At 55.5% G+C, this 22,124-nt stretch overlaps 1 protein-coding gene across 2 annotated transcripts; it reads left to right on the top strand.

Moving 5' to 3' along the window:
• The first annotated feature begins 279 nt into the window (after window positions 1–279).
• On the top strand, window positions 280–22,123 carry myo5b (myosin VB). Of its 2 annotated transcripts, none has more exons than XM_086052861.1 (39): window positions 280–399; window positions 5,114–5,224; window positions 5,345–5,516; window positions 5,595–5,739; window positions 5,831–5,987; window positions 6,587–6,730; window positions 6,821–6,902; window positions 7,335–7,442; window positions 7,615–7,724; window positions 8,281–8,546; window positions 8,615–8,696; window positions 9,817–9,957; window positions 10,580–10,702; window positions 10,780–10,863; window positions 10,947–11,075; window positions 11,157–11,254; window positions 11,339–11,425; window positions 11,937–12,048; window positions 12,891–13,102; window positions 13,382–13,538; window positions 13,833–14,072; window positions 14,669–14,920; window positions 15,009–15,102; window positions 15,266–15,396; window positions 15,460–15,579; window positions 15,659–15,793; window positions 16,536–16,616; window positions 16,691–16,939; window positions 17,851–17,945; window positions 18,008–18,206; window positions 18,369–18,462; window positions 18,543–18,674; window positions 19,008–19,159; window positions 19,237–19,323; window positions 19,410–19,560; window positions 19,647–19,950; window positions 21,359–21,533; window positions 21,628–21,708; window positions 21,826–22,123. In XM_086052861.1, exons 1-39 carry the CDS (start codon window positions 370–372, stop codon window positions 22,012–22,014), a joined length of 5,511 nt encoding a protein of 1,836 aa, XP_085908987.1. In that variant the 5' UTR covers window positions 280–369; the 3' UTR covers window positions 22,015–22,123. The 2 variants fall into 2 exon arrangements, with proteins under 2 accessions (XP_085908987.1, XP_085908988.1); XM_086052862.1 differs by lacking the exon at window positions 280–399 and adding an exon at window positions 1,553–1,825.
• The last annotated feature ends 1 nt before the right edge of the window (window position 22,124 follows it).

The raw sequence follows: 22,124 nt of genomic DNA, 5'->3' as shown, positions 1-22,124 counted from the left end.
TTTTTTTTTTTTTGGGGGGGGGGGGGGTGGTCCACTGTACGTTTCATTTCAAATCACCGCTGTTTTTTCTTCGCACTACAAATCATTTGGCCGATGGGTGGGGGCCCTTTCTGGGCTCCAGCACCTGCACCGGCAAATACCGTATCTAGGCACGTGCCTCCTACGCAGTACACATGTCAACCAGTCGGTGGCGCTGATGTGACGTTACGATTCATCTTGCGGGCAAATCTGTGCGGCAGTTGTGGGCGGGGCCGCTGAAGTGAGCTCATACCTGCAGAGGGAGTGTTCGGGGAGGGAGAGTTTCGTCGGCTTCCCACTTCCCAAATGTGAGACACGTCACGTCAACGTCGAGACCACACATGAAGAAACATGAGCGCGCATTATAACCCTTACAAAAAGGTAAGTGCTCATTTCACTTCTTATAGCCAAGCGCTTTCAAACTCAAGGTGGTTATTATTACAACACTACAACACCCTTACCAACTCCAAAACAGCGCAGGAATTAGTGTGCGTGGACGCAAGTATTTCAAATGTGTTGAAATCGAAAGGATAAAAAAGATGTTGTATGTTGATCGCCGTTAAAATGATAAGAATGTTACCAATGAAAAAGTTAAGATTCAAGAATAAAAAGTCCAAATGTTTGCTAAGGCCAATTCAAATCGGGCCAAAATGTCAGTGAATGGAATTTTTAAATAAATGAATAAAAAAAGCTGATAAATAAAAAGGTCAAACTAAAGATAAAATATGTTGGTTGGGTTCAGTTTGAATTGAAAAGTCTACAAAAAGTTCATTTGAAAATTGAAAAAGAAAATGAAAAGGTTGTGGAAGATGAATTTAATAAATAACTTCATTTGAAGTCAAATACATTTTAAAAAGTTAAAATGTGAACCTTAAAACATGTTCTGTAAAATGCGTCACATGCCGGCAGTTATTTCAAACGTTTAAAAATTCAAAAAAATAAAAGAATACAAAGTGAAAAGGTTGCTTGTGGATAATGAAGTTTCAACATGCTCAAAAGTAATGACAATTTTGAATATTAAAAAATAAAGTCCAACTTCCCTCAACTGACAACAGTTGAGGGAAGTTGAACTTAATTTTTTTAAGCCAATTTTAAAAGAATTTAAAAAAGCAAAATGACTGGTTGAGAATAGTTGAAGTAAAATGTGAAATAAACTCAAATATAGAGCTCGAATTTGTCGGTTGACAGCAGTTTCATGTAAAAAGGTAAATAAACGAGAGACAAAAGACCAGAATGAAAAGTTGAAAGGTTAGTGGAGGATAGTTTAAATTAAAAAAACAATCAAAATTAAATAAAAAAAAGTCAAAACGTGTTGGTTGACCAGTTTATGAAAAGCAGATCAAACGTAAAAAAAAGTGAATTTTGGAAAATGAAGAAAACGTTGCAACGTTTATGTTGAGTCCCAAAACGTCATCGTTGTGAATAGGTCGCGCGTCGACGTCACAGCACGCCTCCAATCACAACGCACGCCTGCCGAGCACCTGCGTGGGGAGGGTGGGGGGGGGGGTGTACTGTCGCTTTAAGCGATGCGCGTGCACGTCAACAAAGTCAACCCGGTACCGTCCATGAAGGCAAATGGGCGGACTCGCACGCTCACGTCAAATCAAGTCAACTCTTTTCTTTCGGAGAAAAAAGAAAAGTTGGCAGGAGAAGTCGCGTTGGCCGCTTTTGCGGAAGTACCTGCCATGATGCACCTGTTGTAAGCGGCGGCCGCTTCCGGGTTGGACGCGCACGCGCGCGCGCGTGTGGACTTTGGCGGTCGTCGGGAGCAGAAAGAAACATGTCCGTCAACGAGCTCTACACGACGGTGAGTTACTCGAGCGCCCCACAACTTCGTCAGCCAGCCGAGGCAGACAGCCAGCCAGCCAGACAGTCAGCCATCTCGTTGGTTCGGGAAGGAAGACGTTGTCGCTCACTTCGGGACACCGGTGAGCGACTTGGTGACGCGCGAGAGCACCTGTCGCTCACCTGCCGTGATGTTGGCGCCGCAAACGGGGAAGAAAGATGACGCCATACTTCCCGCTTCGTTTCGGCTCGGCTCGGCTCGGCTCGGTTTTGCGTGGAAGCGGAAGTTGGTGTTTGTGTTGCCCACACTGCGGTGGCTCGAAATTGTGGCTAGTCAAGTAAGAGCGCTCTTCCTCCAGGGCACGAGCGCTCAAGTTAAAGTTAGAGTAAAAAGTAGTCCTCCAAAGAGTTACTTGGGTCTAAATATTCCATGCTCAAAAGCCAACGCGCACTGCGTAACTGGCGAGCAGAGGTGGCCAGAGTAGTCACTCACTCAAGTTGTATTCAATGCTCAAGCAAAGATGCTGTCACTCTAGAAAAGGGGTCAGGGGTCAAAGAAAGTGAGAGCCGCTTCTTGGCTCGCGCGCTGACTCACGTTTGAAAAGAAGCCAAGTTTTTCATATTGTGCTATTCTTCATCATTAGCGCTGTTCAGAAAGGTCAAGACGCCGACCGCGCGTGAATGATTTTGCACAATAATCAGGAAACAGGTTTTTTTTTGCTAGCATGCAAGACTTTGAAATCGGCCAGTGTTCACGTTATCAAAGGAGGGCTTGGACAAAAATCATCTCCCGTCACCGGTGGCCCGCGGTCTCCTCATGTGGTCCCGACCTCTGCCAAATGGAGTTCCGCAGTTGATGGACATTGTGATTTCCTAGGAATGGTGTGGAAGTGGTCATTTGAATATGGAAACACTTGCTGAGATTTAGAGCGTTGTTTATCGCGAGTCGTCACGTGCTTGGCGTTGCCGATGGTTGCCAGGAAGGCTCAAGGCGGAGCAGGCGTGTGCGACCCGCAAACACTGCTGCCGTCATGCTCGCTTGTACAAGTCCTTCTGCTCATGTCCGCACATTGATTGCAGTGGCCAAATTCTTTTTCTGCCTTCGTTCAGGCCGAAAGCGACGCGCTGCCGTCGTCATGAAAGCAACTCAAGCTGAGTTGAAAAGCTCCTGAAGCGAGCCGCTTTGGCCGTCAACAGCAGACGTTTGGCACGCCCGCCAACTTGCCTGCCTCCTTCACGCGGCAGTCGAGCCAAACATCATTTTTTTCAAGAAGATCTTCCGCGCCGGCCCCCTAGTTGAAACGAGGCATTCTGACATATATTGTTGCGCTTGCGGGATAAGAGTTAATCCGGCCGTTTTTGTCCATTGCCGGCCGGGGACGGCCATTTTGTCACTCCCGTGAACCGAAAATGACATCGCGGTGTCTCAGTTAACGACCAATCACAGCTCACCTGTTTTCTGAAGCTGAGCCGTGATCGGTCGTTACCTGAGCGACTGCGATGTCATTTTCAGTCGACAGAAGTAACAAAATGGCCGCCCCCGGGATGGCTAAAAACAGGCGGCTGATCAGAATGCCCCGTTTCAACTAGTGGGCCTGCACAGAACGTATTCTTGAAAAAAGTGTGTTTGGCTTGACTTCCCCTTTAAGTCCTCGCTCGCGCGCGCGCGCACGCACGCACGCACGCACGAGTCCGTCTGCGTCCGTCTGCGTCCTCGGCCACCCGCAGCGCAGGATTAAAAAAAAGAGGCGCTGACAAGCTTGCTCACAGCAGACAAAGGCACGGCGGTCACGCAGCTGACCGGCGGCTCCCGAGCGCCGCCTGCCGCCGTCACCATGGCGACCTGCTCATGACCAACAGGCCGCGTGTTTTTGTGTCGTCATCACAGTTAGCTAGGCTAACGTGCCTGTGTGTGTTAGGGCTGTCAAAGTTAAAGCGTTAACTTTGGAGATGGCATTTTACAAAGCCAGAGAGAAAACCATGAAGTCGGTTAACTCCGTTTTATTGACTTCCTGTGGCAGCTTTGTAGTCAAAGAACGGAAGCTATTAGGACAAAAAAAATTCCCCACACGAATTCCTAGATTTTACTCAAGTAAATATCTGTTCCAAGCTTCGTAAAAAATACGATTAATCGGTCATCGGTCATTTTGCCATTAATTAGTTGAAAAATGGTAATGGCTTGACAGCACTCGTGTGTATTTTTGTGCGCATGTGTGCCGGTGTGAGTCTGTAAGTTTACGCGCCGCGTGTATGCGCACGTGAGTGTGTGTGGCAGCGTGCGCATGTCGTTCCTGTCCGTCTTGATCCGCAGCTTCCTCCTGGTGGGCGGAGCTTCCCGCTGTGAGGAAGCCTGGGGGGGGTGTGGCCGCCTCAAACAGGAAGAGCCACTCAAACAAGTCTTTGGTTTATTGATGATCATTAACGGCGATTATTAACGATTGATTGACGGCTGCCACTGCCTTTCCCAATTGTTGCCACGCCTCCATTGTGGACTTTGTACTGGATGTAGAGCCAGTCAGGCCACGCCTCTTTTCTTCCTGCGTGTTTGTGATGCGCCGACGCTGGCGTTCCTCCGGGCGTCTTGCTCCGCCCCCTCCTCCCGTACGTTTGAAGCGCACAAAGCTGCACGACAGCTTGCTGTGGAAATGCCCTCGCCCCAATAAGCCGTTGTTGTTGTTGCGTGCTTTCGGGGGGGGGGGAGGGTCATTAATGAGAGGCGCCCCAGCTCCGCCCGTCGCACCCTCCCCCCGTCCCTCCAACCCTGTGGCTGTACGTTGTGTTTATGTGTGTGTTACGTGTCATGTCAATGTGCATGTCTTTCTTTTTAGGCGCCTGACAGAGGATCTGTCTGTGTATGCGTGCGCGTGTTTGTCCACACGTGCGTGTCTTTACTCGAGAGAGAGCCGTGTGATTTTCTCAGGGCCGGAACCCATTTATCAGTAGTCGAGGAGGCCGATAAGCAATATTTGGGAGCGATCTTCGTTTTCAGTAAAAGGAAAAAATTGGCATCAAAATGTAGAAAAAATATAAAAGTCAAGGAACATATGTTTATTCAACAATTTGCATTATGTTGATTATGGTAATAATAATTTGGGACAAGATTTGTATTGTTATATTTGGAGACATGAAATTGTAGCAAAAAGTTCAGGGAGCAGCCGTCTTCCAAAAACGTCAACAAACGCGCCCGATAGTTTTCTGCGGTCAATGAAGTCCTCCAAAATGTGTTAAAAAGGCCTTTGTTTTCAATCGGTTATCGGCCGTCAGATTGTCGATATTGGGTCTTTCTCTCTGTATACGTGCGTTTGTGCAGTCTACGCGGGTATGGATCCCGGACGGGGAGAACGTGTGGCGGGCGGCGGAGATCGGCCGAGACTTCCAGCAAGGGGAGTCGCTGCTGCGCCTCTGCCTGGAGGATGGCACGGTAAGCGCTTTGGATTGGGACGGCCGACCCGCCGACCCCCGCCCACCCCCGCCGCCCCCCGCCCCGCCCCGCCCCCCCTTATTGCCGAAGGGCTGACCGGGCCTCTCCTCGCCTCGCCAGCCGCTAGAATACCCGGTGGGCGCGGCCGGCAACCCCATGCCCTTCCTGCGCAACCCTGACATCCTGGTGGGCGAGAACGACCTGACGGCGCTGAGCTACCTTCACGAGCCCGCCGTGCTGCACAACCTGCGAGTGCGCTTCCTCGAGTCCAACCACATCTACACCTACTGCGGTCAGCGCCGCCGCCGCCGCCGCAGGGTTTCCCGGCTCCCGAAAGAGCACTCAAAGCGCCTTGCGTGCGTGTGCGCAGGCATCGTCCTGGTGGCCATCAACCCGTACGAGGAGTTGCAGATCTACGGCGAGGAGGTGATCAACGCCTACAGCGGTCGCAACATGGGCGACATGGACCCGCACATCTTCGCCGTGGCCGAGGAGGCCTACAAGCAGATGGGCAGGTGCGAGCGCCCCGGCGCCCCGGCGCCAGCGCCCCGCACCCCGCACCCCAGCGCTCATCTCCCAGCCGGCTGGCTCGCTTGCCTCGCTCAGGGACGAGAGGAACCAGTCCATCATCGTGAGCGGAGAATCGGGAGCGGGCAAGACGGTTTCGGCCAAGTACGCCATGAGATTCTTTGCCACCGTCGGAGGATCCGCCAGCGACGCCAACGTGGAGGAGAAAGTCCTGGCCTCCAGTCCCATCATGGAGGTCAGTGGAAATTCAACCGCTGTTACCCTTTCAAAACTCGCACGCATCCATAACCAACCAAACGTCGGTTACACGAGGAAATGTTGCCATTTCGCAATAACTCATTTGATCCCCGTTGCTCGGCCCAGAAGGAGCTCGCCGAAATTTGTCTTGATCTTTCTGACGCTGAAGCATTCTCTTGTCGCGTACGGCCAAAATAGTGATGGTGATTTCAACCATGGGCCAAATGATGGCGATGGCTATTTTTGTCAAAACGGAGCAGCCCTACTCCGTATTGGTCCGGTCCGCTCCGGTCTTTCGTCCGCATGAGCCCGTTCTGCTCCGGTCAGGTCACCGCCAGTCAAACCCGTCGCCCGGCGTATCGATCCTCCGGGCGGCCAGCCGAGTCTAGTCCCATGCTGGAGTGGAGCACCTTCCTGCCGCGCTGCGCCCGCCGTCCTGCCGCGCTGCGCCCGCCGTCCTGCCGCGCTGCGCCCGCCGTCCTGCCGCGCTGCGCCCGCCGTCCTGCCGCGCTGCGCCCGCCGTCCTGCCGCGCCGCTCCCGCCATTGACGCTTGCTCGCTTTCTTGCTTCCTCCCTTTGTGCCCGGCGTGAGCATAGGCCATCGGCAACGCCAAGACCACGAGGAACGACAACAGCAGCCGCTTCGGCAAGTACATCGAGATCGGCTTCAACCGCGGCTACCGCATCATCGGCGCCAACATGCGAACGTACCTGCTGGAGAAGTCGCGGGTGGTCTTCCAGGTGGGTGCCTTTGGCTCGCGGGCGCAGCGCCAGAAAAAGCGCCAACGTAGGCAACGGGCGGGCGCGGCCGCACTCTGACCTCTGCCGCAGGCCGAAGAGGAGCGCAACTACCACATCTTCTACCAGCTGTGCGCCTCGGCCTCTTTGCCCGAGCTGCGGGACCTGAGCCTCGGTGAGTCTTGCGCAACGCCGCGCCCGCGCTCTGGTCTCACGCGCCGCGCTCGACTCGTTAGGGCCCCACCCGTGTTTGGCGCAAGAAAAATGGCCGACCTCGGCGCCGAATAAAAACTGCCTTCTTTCGGCGCTCGGCCACAATGAGCCGATTTCTTTCGTTCCCATTTCCCAAATTCTGCTCTGGTGACGCCAACTGTATTTGTCGAATCTTACGGCAGAAGAGAGAAAGAAACAGCTGGTTTTTGTTCAAAACCAAAAAAAAAAAAAAAAAAGAAATCAAATCCAATTGGATGTTTTTTGCCAATTTTAAAAGAGCCGACGTCGGGCCAGGCCACTTTGCCACTTTGCGCGTAGCTCGTCGAGTCGAGTCGGCCGACCCGGACAGGTGGCGCCTGCGCGACTCGATCCCGTTTGTGTCGTTTGTGGCCAGCCAGCGCCCAAGACTTTGCGTACACGTCCATGGGCGAGAACATCTTCATCGAGGGCGTGAACGACGCCGACGACTTGGAGAGGACCAGGCGGGCCTTCGGACTGCTGGGTGAGCGTGTCCGTCCCTTTTCCCGGAGGTCCCGCTGCCGCAACGCACCCTGACTCGGACGACGGGCGAGCTCAGCTCAGCTCAGCTCAGCTCAGCTCAGCTCAGCTCAGCTCAAATGGTGCCGATGGGCCGCGCCTCCTCCCGCTTTGACGTCTTGTTGTCGTGTGCGCAGGCATCAAAGACGGCAGCCAGAACGCCATCTTCAAGGTGCTGGCGGCCATCCTGCATCTGGGCAACGTGGACATCTTGGCCGAGAGGGACGGCGAGTCCTGCCGCGTCTCGGTGCCCGGCTTTGCTTTCCGGCCTCTTTGTCTTCCGCGTCGGGGCCACGTTGGCGTCTGCTGCCAAATTGCATTTTGCCATCGTCCTTCAAAAAAGACCCATGATCAATCTCCAACGCATTTGATTGCTTTTACAAATGTTGCTTGGTCCAAAAGGAACTTTTGTGCCTTTCTATTTTTTTTACGTTTAAACCGCTTCTTGTTTTACACCCCAAAAATACACACTCATTCATGACGACTATTTTTTATTTGATTTTTTTCTCATCACGGAGCATCCCTATTTGGCAGTCCAAAAAACGGGGATCAGCGATTTAAGCGGCCAACGAGTTGACTTTTTGGGGCTCCCTTTAAGCAGCGGAGGCTGCCGATCCTTTCAAATCATTCCAGCTTGAGTATATCACGAGACAAAAATGGCCGATCCTTTCAAATCATGGCCGATCCTTTCAAATCATTTCAGCTTTGACAGAAGCAGCGCGCCAGCTGGTGTATATCAAGACACATAGTCCCGTGCGCCGTACGAGGCCCCGCCCCCTCCTGACGCCCGATTGTCATTTCAGAGCCACGACGCGCACCTGGCTCACTTCTGCCGCCTCCTGGGCCTGGAGCCCCCCCGGATGGAGCACTGGCTGTGCCACCGCAAGCTGGCCACGGCCTCCGAGACCTACGTGAAGAACATGTCGGCCCAGCAGGCGGCCAACGCCCGCCACGCCCTGGCCAAGCACATCTACGCCCGCCTCTTCGACTGGATCGTGGCGCACATCAACCTGGCGCTGCACGCCAGCTCCAAGCAGCACTCCTTCATCGGCGTCCTGGACATCTACGGGTAGAAGCCCGTCCCCTAAGGTCCCCGCCCCGTCCCGTCCCGGCTGACGGCGGCGCTGTCGCCCGCAGGTTCGAGACCTTCGAGGTCAACAGCTTCGAGCAGTTCTGCATCAACTACGCCAACGAGAAGCTGCAGCAGCAGTTCAACTCGGTGAGGCGACCCGCTCCGCTCCGCTCCGGTCCGCTCCGGCCCGACCCGAGATTTGAAAGGCGACGGAGTCACGTGAGCCGCCCCCGTTAGCGTGCGGCGGTCACCGGGAGGCGACTGGCCTCACCCTCTTGCCCGCGCGCGGCAATTCCCGGGGGAAATGGAACAAAAGTTCCAAAAGTAGGAACTCGGGCTGTGCGATGCATTGAATTGACCTCCGCCATTACAAAATGCCCATCGGCATAAACCAAACAAACAAAAACAAAAAACCTTTTTCAAATGCTCTAACAATCTGATACCTTTTCTTTGCTCAAAAGGTAACTCGCATCGTTATACTGTTGCAAAGAAATGCCTTTCCTTTCAACATTTTTTTTCTTTTGTAGCCAAAAAATAAATGGTGCTGTGATTTCAATCATGAGCCAAATGATTGCCATTCATATTTTTGTCGGAATGCAGCAGCCCTTAAAGCGGAAGTCAACGCGGATGGGTTTGTTTTTTTTTTTTTTTTGTTTTTTTTTTCCCCACGAATCTGTTCCCAGCAGGCCCACTCAATATTGCCTTTGTGGAAGAAGAGTTAAGGCCCTCGTTTTTCGCCGTCTCTGCGGGCGGCCATTTTGTCACTTGCCGTCCACTGAAAATGACATGGTAACTGCTCACAGCGACCCATCGCGGCTCAGATTCAGAAAACGGCTCAGTCGCCGTTGCTCGCTGCGAGCGGTTGCCATGTCATTTTCAGTCGGCGGCGAGTGACAAAATGCCGGATTTGACATTCAACCGTGGCCACAGCCAAAACTCGGCTGAGCTTGAATCTTTCCACACTTCTTTGCTCAGATGTAGTGTCCCCGTCAAATTAGAAAAGACCAAATGGATGGGACGCGCTACAAAATAGTTGAGTGAAGCCCCAAAATAGGGGGACTCAACCTGGAGCGGGAGCTTTCGTTTGCGTTGTTTTTAAAGAACGGTGGTCCCCTCCGTGGTTGAAGTCGCCCGTCCCCGTTTTAAAGCAAGGGGAAAAAATGGCGGAAAACGCCGAGGCAGATGTTTGCGGGCCCAAAAAAACCCGAGGTGTGTTTTTCTGCCGCCGCTGACGATGTCGGGCGCCGATGTGATGCGCCGCGCGCAGCACGTGTTCAAGTTGGAGCAGGAGGAGTACATGAAGGAGCAGATCCCGTGGACCCTCATCGATTTCCACGACAACCAGCCGTGCATCCACCTGATCGAGGCGCGGCTCGGCGTGCTCGACCTCCTGGACGAGGAGTGCAAAGTCAGTGGCCTTTTCTTCTCCTGCCCGCGGCCGGCGCCGCCGCTCGTGCTTTCCCGCGCGCGCTTGCCCTGCATGGAAAGCGACGGAAAGGCACGTCCGTCCCTTCTCAAATTCACTTTTGCTTCCGTTTCATATACCTGACCAATTGCGCTCCATAGTGGGGACGGACTGATCTCAGTCTGTCGCTTTCCACTCGGGCCAAGTCTTTCCCTCCGTTTTCAGTTGACTTTGGACCAGATGCCGCTTGACCTGGCCAACTTTTGTCTTTCTTTCAAATGAACTCATTCACCGCCATTGAAAAATGGACTTTTGGACGGTCGTTTGGCAGTGCAATCGTTCGCTTTTTTCCAACGTTAGAATAAAAGAGGGTCTGGCGGTGAATTTAGAGTGAAACGCGATGATGGATTAGTCCGCCGAGCGTCGCATTTCAGCTATTTTGGAACGCTTGAGTTACTGGGCAAAGCTATTGACTTGACTTGACGTAAGATTAAAGCAAGTTTGCAAATCTGCAAATGTTGTTCAATAAGCGTCTCCTGAAAGACATTGACTTGCTCGAAGAAAAAAAGCCAAGGCCTTTTTCTCTCGTTTGTCGATTCCTCTCATGAAATGCCGACTTGTTCAGGTCCCGAAAGGAACGGATCAGAACTGGGCTCAGAAGCTGTACAAGCAGCACGGCGCCAGCGGCCACTTTGAGAAGCCGCGAATGTCCAACTCGGCTTTCATCATTGTGCATTTTGCCGACAAGGTGAGCCGCGAGGAGGCCCGGCCCGTCACTTGTGCTCCTTTTCGTCGTGGCTGATGAGCCTCTTTAACGGCGCCTAGGTGGAGTACGAGTGTGCCGGCTTCCTGGAGAAGAACCGCGACACCGTGTACGACGAGCAGATCAACATCCTCAAGGCCAGTAAGGTGAGTTTCCCAATGCCGTCAGCCCGCTCCCGCCCGCCCGCCCGCCCGACTCTGTGTGTGCCTGTGCGCGCGTGCGCCCTCAGCTTCAGCTGGTGGCCGACTTGTTCAGCGACGAGGACGCCGCCCCCAAATCGGCCAGAGTCAACGTGCGGCCCGCCAGGTCGGCTCCCAGACCCCCCAACAAAGAGCACCGCAAGAGCGTGGGCCTGCAGGTGAGCGGCCGCCCGGCCCGGCCCCGCCCCGCCCCGCCCCGCCCCTTCCCCTCCCCTCCGCGTTGACGCCGATGTCTTCAGTTCCGCAGCTCTCTGCATCTCCTGATGGAGACGCTCAACGCCACCACGCCTCACTACGTACGCTGCATCAAACCCAACGACTACAAGGAGGCCTTCTCGTGAGTGGGCGTCCGGGCCGGCCCCCGGCCCCCGTCCCCCGCCCCTTCGCGTGTCGCTTACGTGCCCATACCGCCCGCGTGCAGGTTTGACTCTCATCGAGCCGTCCAGCAGCTGCGAGCGTGCGGCGTCCTGGAGACCATCCGCATCAGCGCCGCCGGATACCCGTCCAGGTCGGACCCTCCCCCGACTTGCTCCCGCCCTCCCTGCCGTCTTTTTCCGCAACATCCGTCACAATGTGCGCGATGGTTTCCCCACGGTGCAAATGCTCGATTTTCAATACAAAGCTAATCGGTCTGCTTTGACGGGGGACCGCACAAAGCAGACAACGAGGATGGGCTAGCAAAAGTCTTGTCGGTGAATGTGATGCGCCTCTCAATCGATTGTCATGACGCTTGTTGATTCATTTGCTAATGAATGACTTACCAAAATGGCTGTTTGTTCAGTTGAAAATGATGACAATAGTTGCCCATTGATTCGATAGTTGTTGATCGATGTTTAAAATAGATTTGAAGATGGAGGAATTGTTGCCCCTCTGCTTTCTTGGACCACTGTCAAGCTTCCCCCCATTCCCCCAAAAATCCACACACGAACAACAACGACTGCGATTGAGAGTGTCGCCGGCATTGGAAAAAAAAATCGGGAATGAATTTTGTGTGCGTTTTTTTTTTTTTTTGTGCACAGGTGGACGTACAGCGACTTCTTCAGCAGGTATCGCGTGCTGATGCGCAAGTCGGACGTGTCGTGCCCCGACAAGAAGTTGGTGTGTCACAAGCTCTTGGAGACGCTCATCAAGGTGAGAAGCCGGAAAACTCCAATCCAAATGGAGTTGTCCTGACTTGCAGCGGCAAACGCGCGCCGCCAGCTTCCAGCACTTCCAGCCGCCGCCTCTTGAGATGCAAGTTCGGAGTCTGTCGCCGGGCTCGTCTTTCGCCGTTGAAAGAATGGAGGAGGGGAAAAAAGCCCATTGGCATCCGCTTTTTAATAACAAAGATATTTTGGGGAACGGAAAGGACGCTGTGTCAAAAAACAATTCAATCAAATCAGTCAATCGTAATTGAGTTTTTTTTTTTTTTACAAATATGCCTAGACCGATTATCGTTTTGACCAATATCGGCATCGGCCTTTTTGAAAATCGGACGCCCGATAATGAATCCGTTTCAAAATGTGTTGAAATGAACACAAAGAGATGTGAAAGTTGAACATTTCTGTCATTTTGAACATTGACCATTGGACATGGAGCTAGCGAGCTCCCTCAACTTTTGGTTACCATTTGAGAGGAAAGGCATAGGTATCAAAATAATCCCAAAATGATAGTAAGAATACAACAACAAATATGAAGATGATGCAAATCTGAAAAAAAAAGACGTGGCTCGATATATTTCCACTGTTGCGAGAGGCACACACACGGAAGGACTTTCCACAGGTTGATGATGACAGGTTTTGGACACAGCTCATGAAAGGAATGAGAGGGCAAAAATGGCCTGAAATGCGTCAAAAAAGTCAAGTTACAAACGCGCTGCGGCCTCGTGGAGCGACGGATGGCTGGATGGATGGATGGATGGATGGATTCATGGATGGACGGCTGGGGCTGGATGGCTGGATGGACGGCTGGATTGATTGATTGTGTCGGAGCAGGAAGGCGACATGTTCCAGTTGGGAAAGAGCAAGATCTTCTTCCGGGCGGGCCAGGTGGCCTACTTGGAGAAGTTGCGCGCCGACAAGTTCCGCGCCGCCTGCATCAGCGTCCAGAAGACGGTGCGCGGTTGGCTGCAGCGGCTCCGCTACCGCAAGATCCGCAAGTCGGTGGTTTTGTTGCAGAGATACGGGCGAGGATACCTGGCGCGCAGGTCAGTGCGCGCTCGACGCGCAGCTCGCTCGCTCGCTCGCTCGCTCGCTCGCTCGCTCGCATTCTGTCGTCCGGAACGTGACCAGCGTGAGCCCGAAAGGTGGTGAAAGGCGCTTGTCTTCCCGCTCGGGTTGGCGCAAATGCCCACGCTTGTTTTCCCAAGTCAAAGCAGACGTTTGCGCCCGGGCCCACCGGCTCTGCTTTGTGGCCAGAGGCTCCAGCAGAGCCGTCGCCACTGACTTTGTTTTCCGCCGGCCACCTGCGTGACCTCTGACCCCAGGTACGCCGAATACTTGCGCCTGACGCGCGCCGCCGTGGTGTGCCAGAAGAACTACCGCATGGCCAGAGAGCGCCGCGCCTTCCTGCAGCTGCGGCGGGCCACCGTCACCGTCCAGGCCTTTGCGCGAGGGATGTTCACGCGCAGGATCTACCAGGAGGTAACGGACGGACAAAAGGCCCCCTTCACGTTTGCGTTGAGCTTGGCGCCAAAAACGCCTCTCGCCTCTCACGGCTCCACTCGATGCCGCCCATTTGCTTCCAAATCGGACACGGGGGCCGATAATCGACCTTTTGACCGATATCGGCCTCGGCCCGGGCCTTTGAAAAAAAAAAAAAAAAAAAATCTGCCGCCCGATTACGAATCCATTTCCGAGAGTGTCGAAATCAAAAGAAAGATACGCCATGCGTCTCCGTTTGTCCGCGTGGTGTCACGCGCGTCTCTTTGCCGGCAGTTCCTGCTGCACCACAAGGCCCTGATCATCCAGAGGTGCGTCCGCGGCTGGCTGCAGAGGCTCAAGTTCCGGCGCATGCGGCGGGCCGCCGTGGTGCTGCAGTGCGCCGTCAGGCGCGCCCGGGCGCTGCGCCGCTTCAAGGCGCTCAAGACGGAGGCGGGCTCGGCGCAAGGCCTGAAGAAGCTCAACACGGGCATGGAGAACAAGATCGTGCAGCTGCAGAGGAAGATGGACGACCAGGTACGTCCCCGGCCGCTCCGCTCCGCTGCCCACCTTTCTCTTGACCACTGCGCCGGTGGCCTGGACCGAACCTTTTAGACGACCAGAAAGAAGGCCAGACTTTTACAATGTCAAGGTACGGTACAACAATCTCCCGTTCTCATCATTTGAGGGCGGAAAAAAACAATGCGCTTGGAGCCAATTGCAGTTCCGTATTCCGGCGAAACGGTTGTTGCCGCTCCTTTCGATCTTTGGGTCGGATTGCAAAACTCAATCAAGGTTTCAATACGTACGCTCGTTTGCAGGGTCTGACCGATTGGGGGCAAGAAAAAAAAAAAAATCCAATCACTGGTTCGTCTCATCGGCCGCATTGATCAACAACGTCTACCGTAGCCGTCTTTCCCAGCTGCCTTTCTTTTGAAATGCCAAGCTTCGATAAACTGTCTGGATGAGAGATATTTTCCGATTCAAGTTCAAAAGAAAGCTGGCAATGTAGGAAAGGCCGTGGAACTTCTCCAAACGCAGGCCAAACCCCCCCCCGAAAAGCCGAACGCCCTCGGGACGTCCCCGGCTGCGGCATCTTGAAACCTTTGGCAGGGCTTTCCTTTGCCACGCAGGGGAAGGAGTACCGCGAGTACAACGATCAGCTCCTGCGGGCCAACACCAGCCTGGGCACCGAGCTCAGCCGCGTCCAGCAGCAGCTGCAGCAGCTGCAGCAGGCGCGCGGCCGGCAGGGCGGCGCCACCGCCGCGCAGCTGACGGAGCTCAGGAGCCAGACGGAGGCGCTCGCCGCGCAGCTGGACCGGGCCCGGGCCCACGAGGAACAGATGGAGGAGCGCCACCGGGCCGAGAAGATGGGGCTGACCCAGGTGAGGGCGGCGGCGGCGGCGGCAAAAAAGCTGACCGGAAAAAAAGTGACGACGGGGCCCGCGCGGCCGCCCGCCTCTTTGTCGGCAGAGGGTGGCCGAGCTGGAGGAGGAAAACGCGCTGCTCAAGAGCCAGAAGGAAGAACTCAACCAGAAGATCAAGCAACAGGCCAGACGCGCCCAAGGTCAGCCAACCGCCGCGGGGCCACTGCCTTTGACGCCTCGCGCCTGCTGAGACGGGGCGGGCGTACCATGCCAGCGCCAGCCGTGAGCCGTGTGCGTGTGCGTGTGCGTGTGCGTGTGTGTGTGTGTGTGCGCGTGCGTGCGTGCGTGCGTTCGTGCGCGCAGAGGACGTGGGAAGCGCGTTGCTGCGCGCCGAGATGGACGCCGAGCGACGTCGCTACCAAAACCTCCTGAAGGAATATTCCCGACTGGAGCAGCGATACGACAACTTGAAGGAAGAAGTTTCTCTGGCCAAGGTTGGCTTCTTTGCGGCTTCCTGTTGCACAAGGGGCCGCCTTTGACCTCTGACCTCTGCGCAGTTCCAGCCGGGCCACCACAGAAGCCCGTCCAATCAGAGCAGCCTGGAGTCGGACTCCAACTACACGTCCATCTCCACCTCGGAGGCGGGCGACGCCGACGACGCCCTGCAGCTGGCCGAGGTGGTGCTGGCCACTCTCCCGCTAAGGCCTGGGCTGACGCCTCGGCACCCGTGACGCTCGCGTGTCTCCTTCTCGGCAGGAGATGGGCGTCGACAAGGCGGCCATGGACGTGGGCATCTTCATCAAGCTGCAGAAGCGCGTGCGAGACTTGGAAGGCGAGAGGAAGCGGCTGCAGGCCAGCCTGGACAAAATGGAAGAGGCGGCCAGAAACGAGGTCAGCGCCATTTCCAAAAATCCATCCGAGCAAAGACTTGATTTTCTCAATGCCATTTTGATCACAAAGCGGCCCGGTCGTCGCGACGCGCACGCAAAGCCGAAGAGTCCGGCTGTGGCGCATTCGCCCATCGTTCCTCAAGATACCGGTTCGGACGGCAACTCGGCGTTCCTTTAGCGGCCCGTGAATCGGATACGCCAAATGTTGGCGCCGTCTTCCAGGACACGACGCGACTGCGTTTCGGCTCGACGGTGCGCGACGTCCGCAAACGACGATTCCTCTTGGCTCCGTTTGCGGTTTGGCCGTCAGAAAATGTTGCGCAAACGTGCATCGTTTTCTTCCAAAGTCGAAGCGAATCTTCGATTTGGATTCCACACCAATCGGATGGGATTTACTGTTAACGAGCTGAAACGTTTCATCGCGTCGGGTCATGGATTATCCAAAAGAAGTATCGATTCGTTTGATCATTGATTCGTCGCGTCGTTAAAACATCCGGACTGTCCGACAATGTCTTTGCGCGGCAGTTTTGAGCAAGCGGCGACGTCGTCGTTTTGCGGAGCCGTTTTTCGGGCCGATGAATCCCAGGCACCTGAAGCTTCGTTTTTGTTTTGAACGGGATTTTTCTTTATTTGGCATCGCGCGTCGCAGCAAAGTGTTTGCTTGTCGAGAAGCCGAGCTAAATCGACGTGTCTTTTGGATGCCGTTGTCCGTCCGTTGGCCAAATGACATTTGCCGCTCGCAGGAGTGCGCGGAGGAGGAGGCAGCCAAGAGCGCCGCCGACGCCGAGCAGGAGGCGGCCGACTTGGCCTACAACGACCTCAAGGTAGTCGCAGAGCAAAGCGAAGCGAGCCTTTTGCCAAGCGCCACTTGGGTCACGCCCGGATTGGCCGTCGGCAGCGTCAAGAGCTGGAGCGGGAGAACCGGCGGCTCAAGGGCGACCTGGACGAGCTGCGGCGCGGCCTGGGCCAGCGGGCGGCCCGGGCCGACGCCCCCCGCCAGCTGCGCGACGGCTACGACATCCTGATGAGTCAGCTCAAGGCGGCCAACGAGGAGCTGGATGCGCGCAAGGAAGAAGTGGTCATACTCAGGACGCAGATCGTCAGCGCCGCGCAGCAGCAGCAGCAGCAGAGCGACAAACAGGCGCAGGTCACGCACGCACGCACGCACGCGCGCAGCCGGCGGGCCGCCGAGGTCACGGAGGGAAGGGGGGGGCCGGGCTTGAAAGCACACGCGGGCCGGAAAAAAACAAAAACATTTTGCTTGGGCTGTGCGATCAATCGAAATTCAATGACAATTACCATTATTAAACTCCACCATTCCAAAATCACCGTAAAAAAACATGATTGATTTCTATCCAGCACACAAGGAAATCATACTTGAATTGATACACCTTTTTTTTCCCACAGAAAACGAATTTGATCACCTTTGTTCGGTCGGAAAGGAATTGGCCTACGTTGATTTGTCGTCGTTCGAGTTTTCTTGTGCACTGAAACGTTTTGTATCCATTTTTGTAAATGATGGCTCGAATCGTCCTAATTGCGATTATCGCCAACAAAACGCCGGTGAATTTTTTCCTTCTTTTTTCCCCACGATCGAGCAGCCCTACATTTTCGAGTAGTGCTAAAGATGAAGTCCGGCCAAAGGTGTTTTGCCAGAAAAAGTTGAAACAATGCTGTGTTCGGCAGCAGCAAAATCTTTCATTCGCCAGTTGCTCAGGTAAGCGACGACCAATCACAGCTCACCCGCTTTGCCGAGCTGAGCCACCGTTGGCCGTTAGCGACCGCGATGTCAGTTCCGGTCGTCGGCAAGGCACAAAATGGCCGCCCCCGGGATGGCTTCTGCCGCTTAACTGGCCGGACACGCTATCCGTCCCGATGGCGCGTTTCGAGCAGCGGGCGCGTTTCGAGCAGCGGGCGCGTTTCGGGCAGCGGGCGCGTTCCGGGCAGCGGGCGCGTTCCGGGCAGCGGGCGCGTTCCGGGCAGCGGGCGCGTTCCGGGCAGCGGGCGTGTTCCGGGCGGGCCCCTTGACGGTGTGGCGCCGCGCTTGTGCCGTGGCAGGAGAAGGAGAGCGCCGACCAAGCGGACGCGGAGACGCTGCCGGCGGACAACGAGGAGGCGCTGATGCTCTACCGGCGAGTGTGCCAGTCCAACAAGTAGGTGGAGCTTGCTCCGCGCGGCCACGCCCCCTCCGCTCACGCCGTCCTTTGCGGCCCAGGCGGCTGGAGGGCCGGCTGGAGTCTCAGGCGCGCCAACACGGCGAGGAGGCGCAGGCGCTGCGGGCCCGGCTGGAGACGCTGAAGGAGGACGTGGACAAGAAGCAGGAGGCGCTCAACCACGCCACCTCCTTGTCGCCCGAGGCCCTGCTGGAGTACAGCGTGCAGCTGGAGATCAGCAGGCTCACCGACGACAACCTGGTCAGCAACCAACATCCTCCCTGCGCCCGAGGCGACCGCTCTGCCCGTGACAATCGCGCAAATCGCATTATTCGTATTGACTCGGATCCGACGCCCTTTGAGTCGCGCCAATTCCAACAACAATCCCCACGTAACGGAGCGGGCGTGGCCTTTTGCGCGCAGGACCTCAAGGAGCTGGTGGAGAAACTGGAGAAGAACGAGCGCAAGCTAAAGAAGCAGCTGCGCATCTACATGAAGAGAGTGCAGGAGCTGGAAGGTAAGCCGTCCCTCGCTGACGCCGTCGCTGACGCCGTCGCTGACGCCGTCGCTGACGCCGTCCTTCCCTCCCCTCCCCAGCCAGCGGCAGCGCTCGCGCCAAGGCCGACTTGGGCCGCCACGTGACGCTTCAGCGCAAGGAGAAAGACTTTGAGGGCATGCTGGAGTACGACCAGGAAGACGAAGCCGCGCTGGTCAAGACGCTGGTCACAGGTCCGTCCGTCCCTTGACTCGCTCTTTCTTGTCCGCCTTCAACAATCGCCCAGCCGAGCTCAGCCGCTCGCGCCGCGGCGGCGACCGGAGCGGAGCGAGTGGGCGCCGCAAATTCATCAAAGGCCATCATTACACGCCGTTCCAAAATTGGCCCCTCGGGAGGAAAACGATGATTCGGATGCCTTTGTGGCCAATGGCAAAGCGGGACATCACACTCTGCACCTCGTTTTATAAAGCAAAAGCGACTGCCTTCCATCCGTTTGCCCTTCTCCTTCGGACGTCGAAAGGTTCTCTCGTTTTGTACCCCAAATTTGCATAAACGGTACCTTGCAGACATGCGTCCGAGCGCGTTGTCGGGGGCGGTGCCGTGTCTGCCGGCCTACATCCTCTTCATGTGCGTGCGCCACGCCGATTACGTCAACGACGACCGCAAGGTGGAGTCTCTGCTGACGGCCACCATCAACGCCATCAAGCGCGTGCTCAAGGTGAGAGGCCGCCCGCCCGCCCGCGAGCCCGCCCCCGAGCCCGCGCCTGAGCCGCCGTCCTTGCTTGCCGTGCGCAGAGGAACGAGGACTTTGAGACCACCTCCTTCTGGCTGGCCAACACCAGCCGCCTCCTGCACTGCCTCAAGCAGTACAGCGGAGACGAGGTGAGCCGCTCGACGCCCGACTCGACTCGACTCGGCTCGGCTCGACTTGACCCGCCCTTGCCCCGCCCCGCCCCGCCCCCGCGTAGGCCTTCATGGTCCAGAACACGTCCAAGCAGAACGAGCACTGCCTGAAGAACTTCGACCTGGCCGAGTACCGGCAGGTCCTCAGCGACCTCTCCATTCAGATCTACCAGCAGCTCGTACGCATCGCCGAGGCCGCCATCCAGCCCATGATCGGTCAGTCCGGCAACATTGCGCTCGCCGGCGCCGCCCCTTGTTGGACTCTCCCTCTTCTCTTCTCTTCTCTTCTCTTCCCTTCTCAGTGTCGGCCATGTTGGAGAGCGAGAGCATCCCGAGCCTGGCGGGGGTCAAGCCCGCCGGCTACCGCAACCGCTCGTCCAGCGTGGACAAGGACGGCGACGGCGCCGGCCCGTCGGGCGGCTACACGCTGCAGGCGCTCATCCGCCGGCTGAGCCTCTTTGACGGCGTCATGCGCGACCACGGCCTGGACCCCGAGATCGCCGGCCAGGTGGTCCGCCAGCTCTTCCACTGCGTCAACGCCGTCACGCTCAACAACATCCTGCTGCGCAAGGACGTCTGCTCCTGGAGCACCGGCATGCAGCTCAGGTGCGGCCATCTTCAAAAGTGAAAATGAAATGAAAAAGGGCCTTAGGAAACAAAAGCAAAACGGGCCCAGTTTTCGACATTGGAGCTTCCCAAAATGCCAGTGCACTGTCCGATGTCACTTGGGCACAGGCGCAGCTTACAGCGTTGAGTGGAACAAAACAAAAAAAAAAACCTGTCTAAATTAGGGCTGTCAAAGCTAAAGCATTAACCGTGGAGATTCATTTGCATTTCAGAAGCCACTCAAAAAAAAAAGCAGGAACTCCGTTTGACGGACTTCCTGGAGCAGCTGACCTCCGCTCACTTTGCAGCCAAACTTCGAGGAGAGTCGCTGTCGCAAAGGCGGACTTTGACGTAGTCCTGCTTTAAAAAGTTGCTGGACGACGGAGACGTCCAAAAGAGAGCGTGCACTTTGCAAAGTCAAATTCAAATACCATATTAGTTGTACGTCATTGGCGTAGCGTTCGGCGGTTGCATTTCACGCAAAAAGAATCGTAATCAAGGAGAAAAAAAATCGAAACATACTTTCTTTTTTTCCACGTGAATTCCAAGATTTGACTCGAGTAAATATCCGTTCCGAGCTTCATAAAAAATTGTAGCGATTCATCGCAATCAATTATGGAAAATGTTGCGATTAATTAGTTTAAAAATGTCAAATGGCTTGTCGGCACTAGTATAGATATTTCATATGAAGAATTCCCTGAGGTTGACCCAATATTAATATGGCCTGGGCAGATTTAAAAAAAAAAAAAAAAAAAGGCAGATACCAATATTCATCAACATGGCAAATATGGACGGCGATAATCGATCTTTCCCCAGTGCGTTTGTCATGACTGCGTCACAATTGTCAAATGTGTGCTTTTGCGGACACGCACACAAGATAGTCTTTTCCCTTTCAAGATAGTCACGCGTAAAAAGGCCATCCCTCCTCCGTCCGCCAGGAGGCAGTGTTGCCGCCGCCATTGAACGGGAACAAGCTAGCTCCCGTTTATCGTTGAAGCGTAGAAATCCAAGAAGGGAAAAGGAGCACATTTTTTCTTTCCCTATTGAACGGGAACAAGCTAGCTCCCGTTTATCGTTGAAGCGTAGAAATCCAAGAAGGGAAAAGGAGCACATTTTTTCTTTCCCTCAAGCTTGTTTTGCCGTGAAGCCGAATGACCTGCCGCCGCCGCCGCTTCTTCTTCTACGCCGAAGAAGGGCTTCCGGCTTCACGGCAAACAAGCTTGAGGGAAAGAAAAAACACTGGACACATAACGCAAGATTAGATGAAGGCGGAGGGATGGCCTTTCAAAAGAAGCGCGCACAGGCGGAATTGAATATTTGCAATGGATACGTCAAGATAAACACGCCCCCAGAAAAGTGAAAAGTGCGCCTCTATTTGTACGACGCTGACGCGGGCGTGCGCGTGCAGGTACAACACCAGCCAGATGGAGGAGTGGCTGCGCGCTAACAAGTTGTACCAGACGGGGGCAGCGCAGGCGCTCCTTCCCATCATTCAAGTTGCTCAGCTGCTGCAAGTCAAGAAGAAAAGCCCGCAGGACGCCGAGGCCATCTGCTCGCTGTGCGCCGCCCTCAACTCCCAGCAGGTGGCCCCGCAATCGCGCCCGCATCCACACCCACCCCGGGCCTCGTGCCCACTGACGCCACAACACCCCCCCCCCCCCCCCCCCCTGTGTGCAGATCGTCAAGATCCTCAACTTGTACACGCCCCTCAACGAGTTTGAAGAGCGCGTCACCGTGTCGTTCATCAGGAACATACAGGTCAAACGCGCATACGGCGAGCGTGCGCGTGCATTGGCGTCAGTGTGTGCGCGAGCGTGCGAAAGCCAAAGTGCGAGCGCCAGAGTGTGCGCGCGTGTAACGAGCGTGTCCGTGCAGAAGCAACTCCAGGAGCGCGAAGCGGCGGGTGTGGCCAAGGAGGGGGGCGCGGCCAAGGAGGCCCCCCAGCTGCTGGTGGACACCAAGCAGACGCTGCCGCTGCTCTTCCCGTACGCGCCGTCCTCGCTGGGCCTGGAGACGCTGCACATTCCCGCCTCGCTGGGCCTGCACTTCCTGGCGCGGGTCTGAGCTCACTTGGCGCCCGCCCGGATTGCGGCTGCAGGAGCTTCGTTGACGCCTTCGTCACCGCTGCGCCTTGTTTGTACTCATTTTGTAAAATACAGTCCGCTTGAAACAAG

This window comes from Filicampus tigris, chromosome 15 (genome assembly GCF_054856515.1).
Source record: "Filicampus tigris isolate MCC_2025a chromosome 15, RoL_Ftig_1.0, whole genome shotgun sequence".
Taxonomy (NCBI): Eukaryota; Metazoa; Chordata; class Actinopteri; order Syngnathiformes; family Syngnathidae; genus Filicampus; species Filicampus tigris.
Note: the sequence above shows the minus strand (reverse complement) of the source record. Positions and strands in the feature narration are given on the sequence as shown.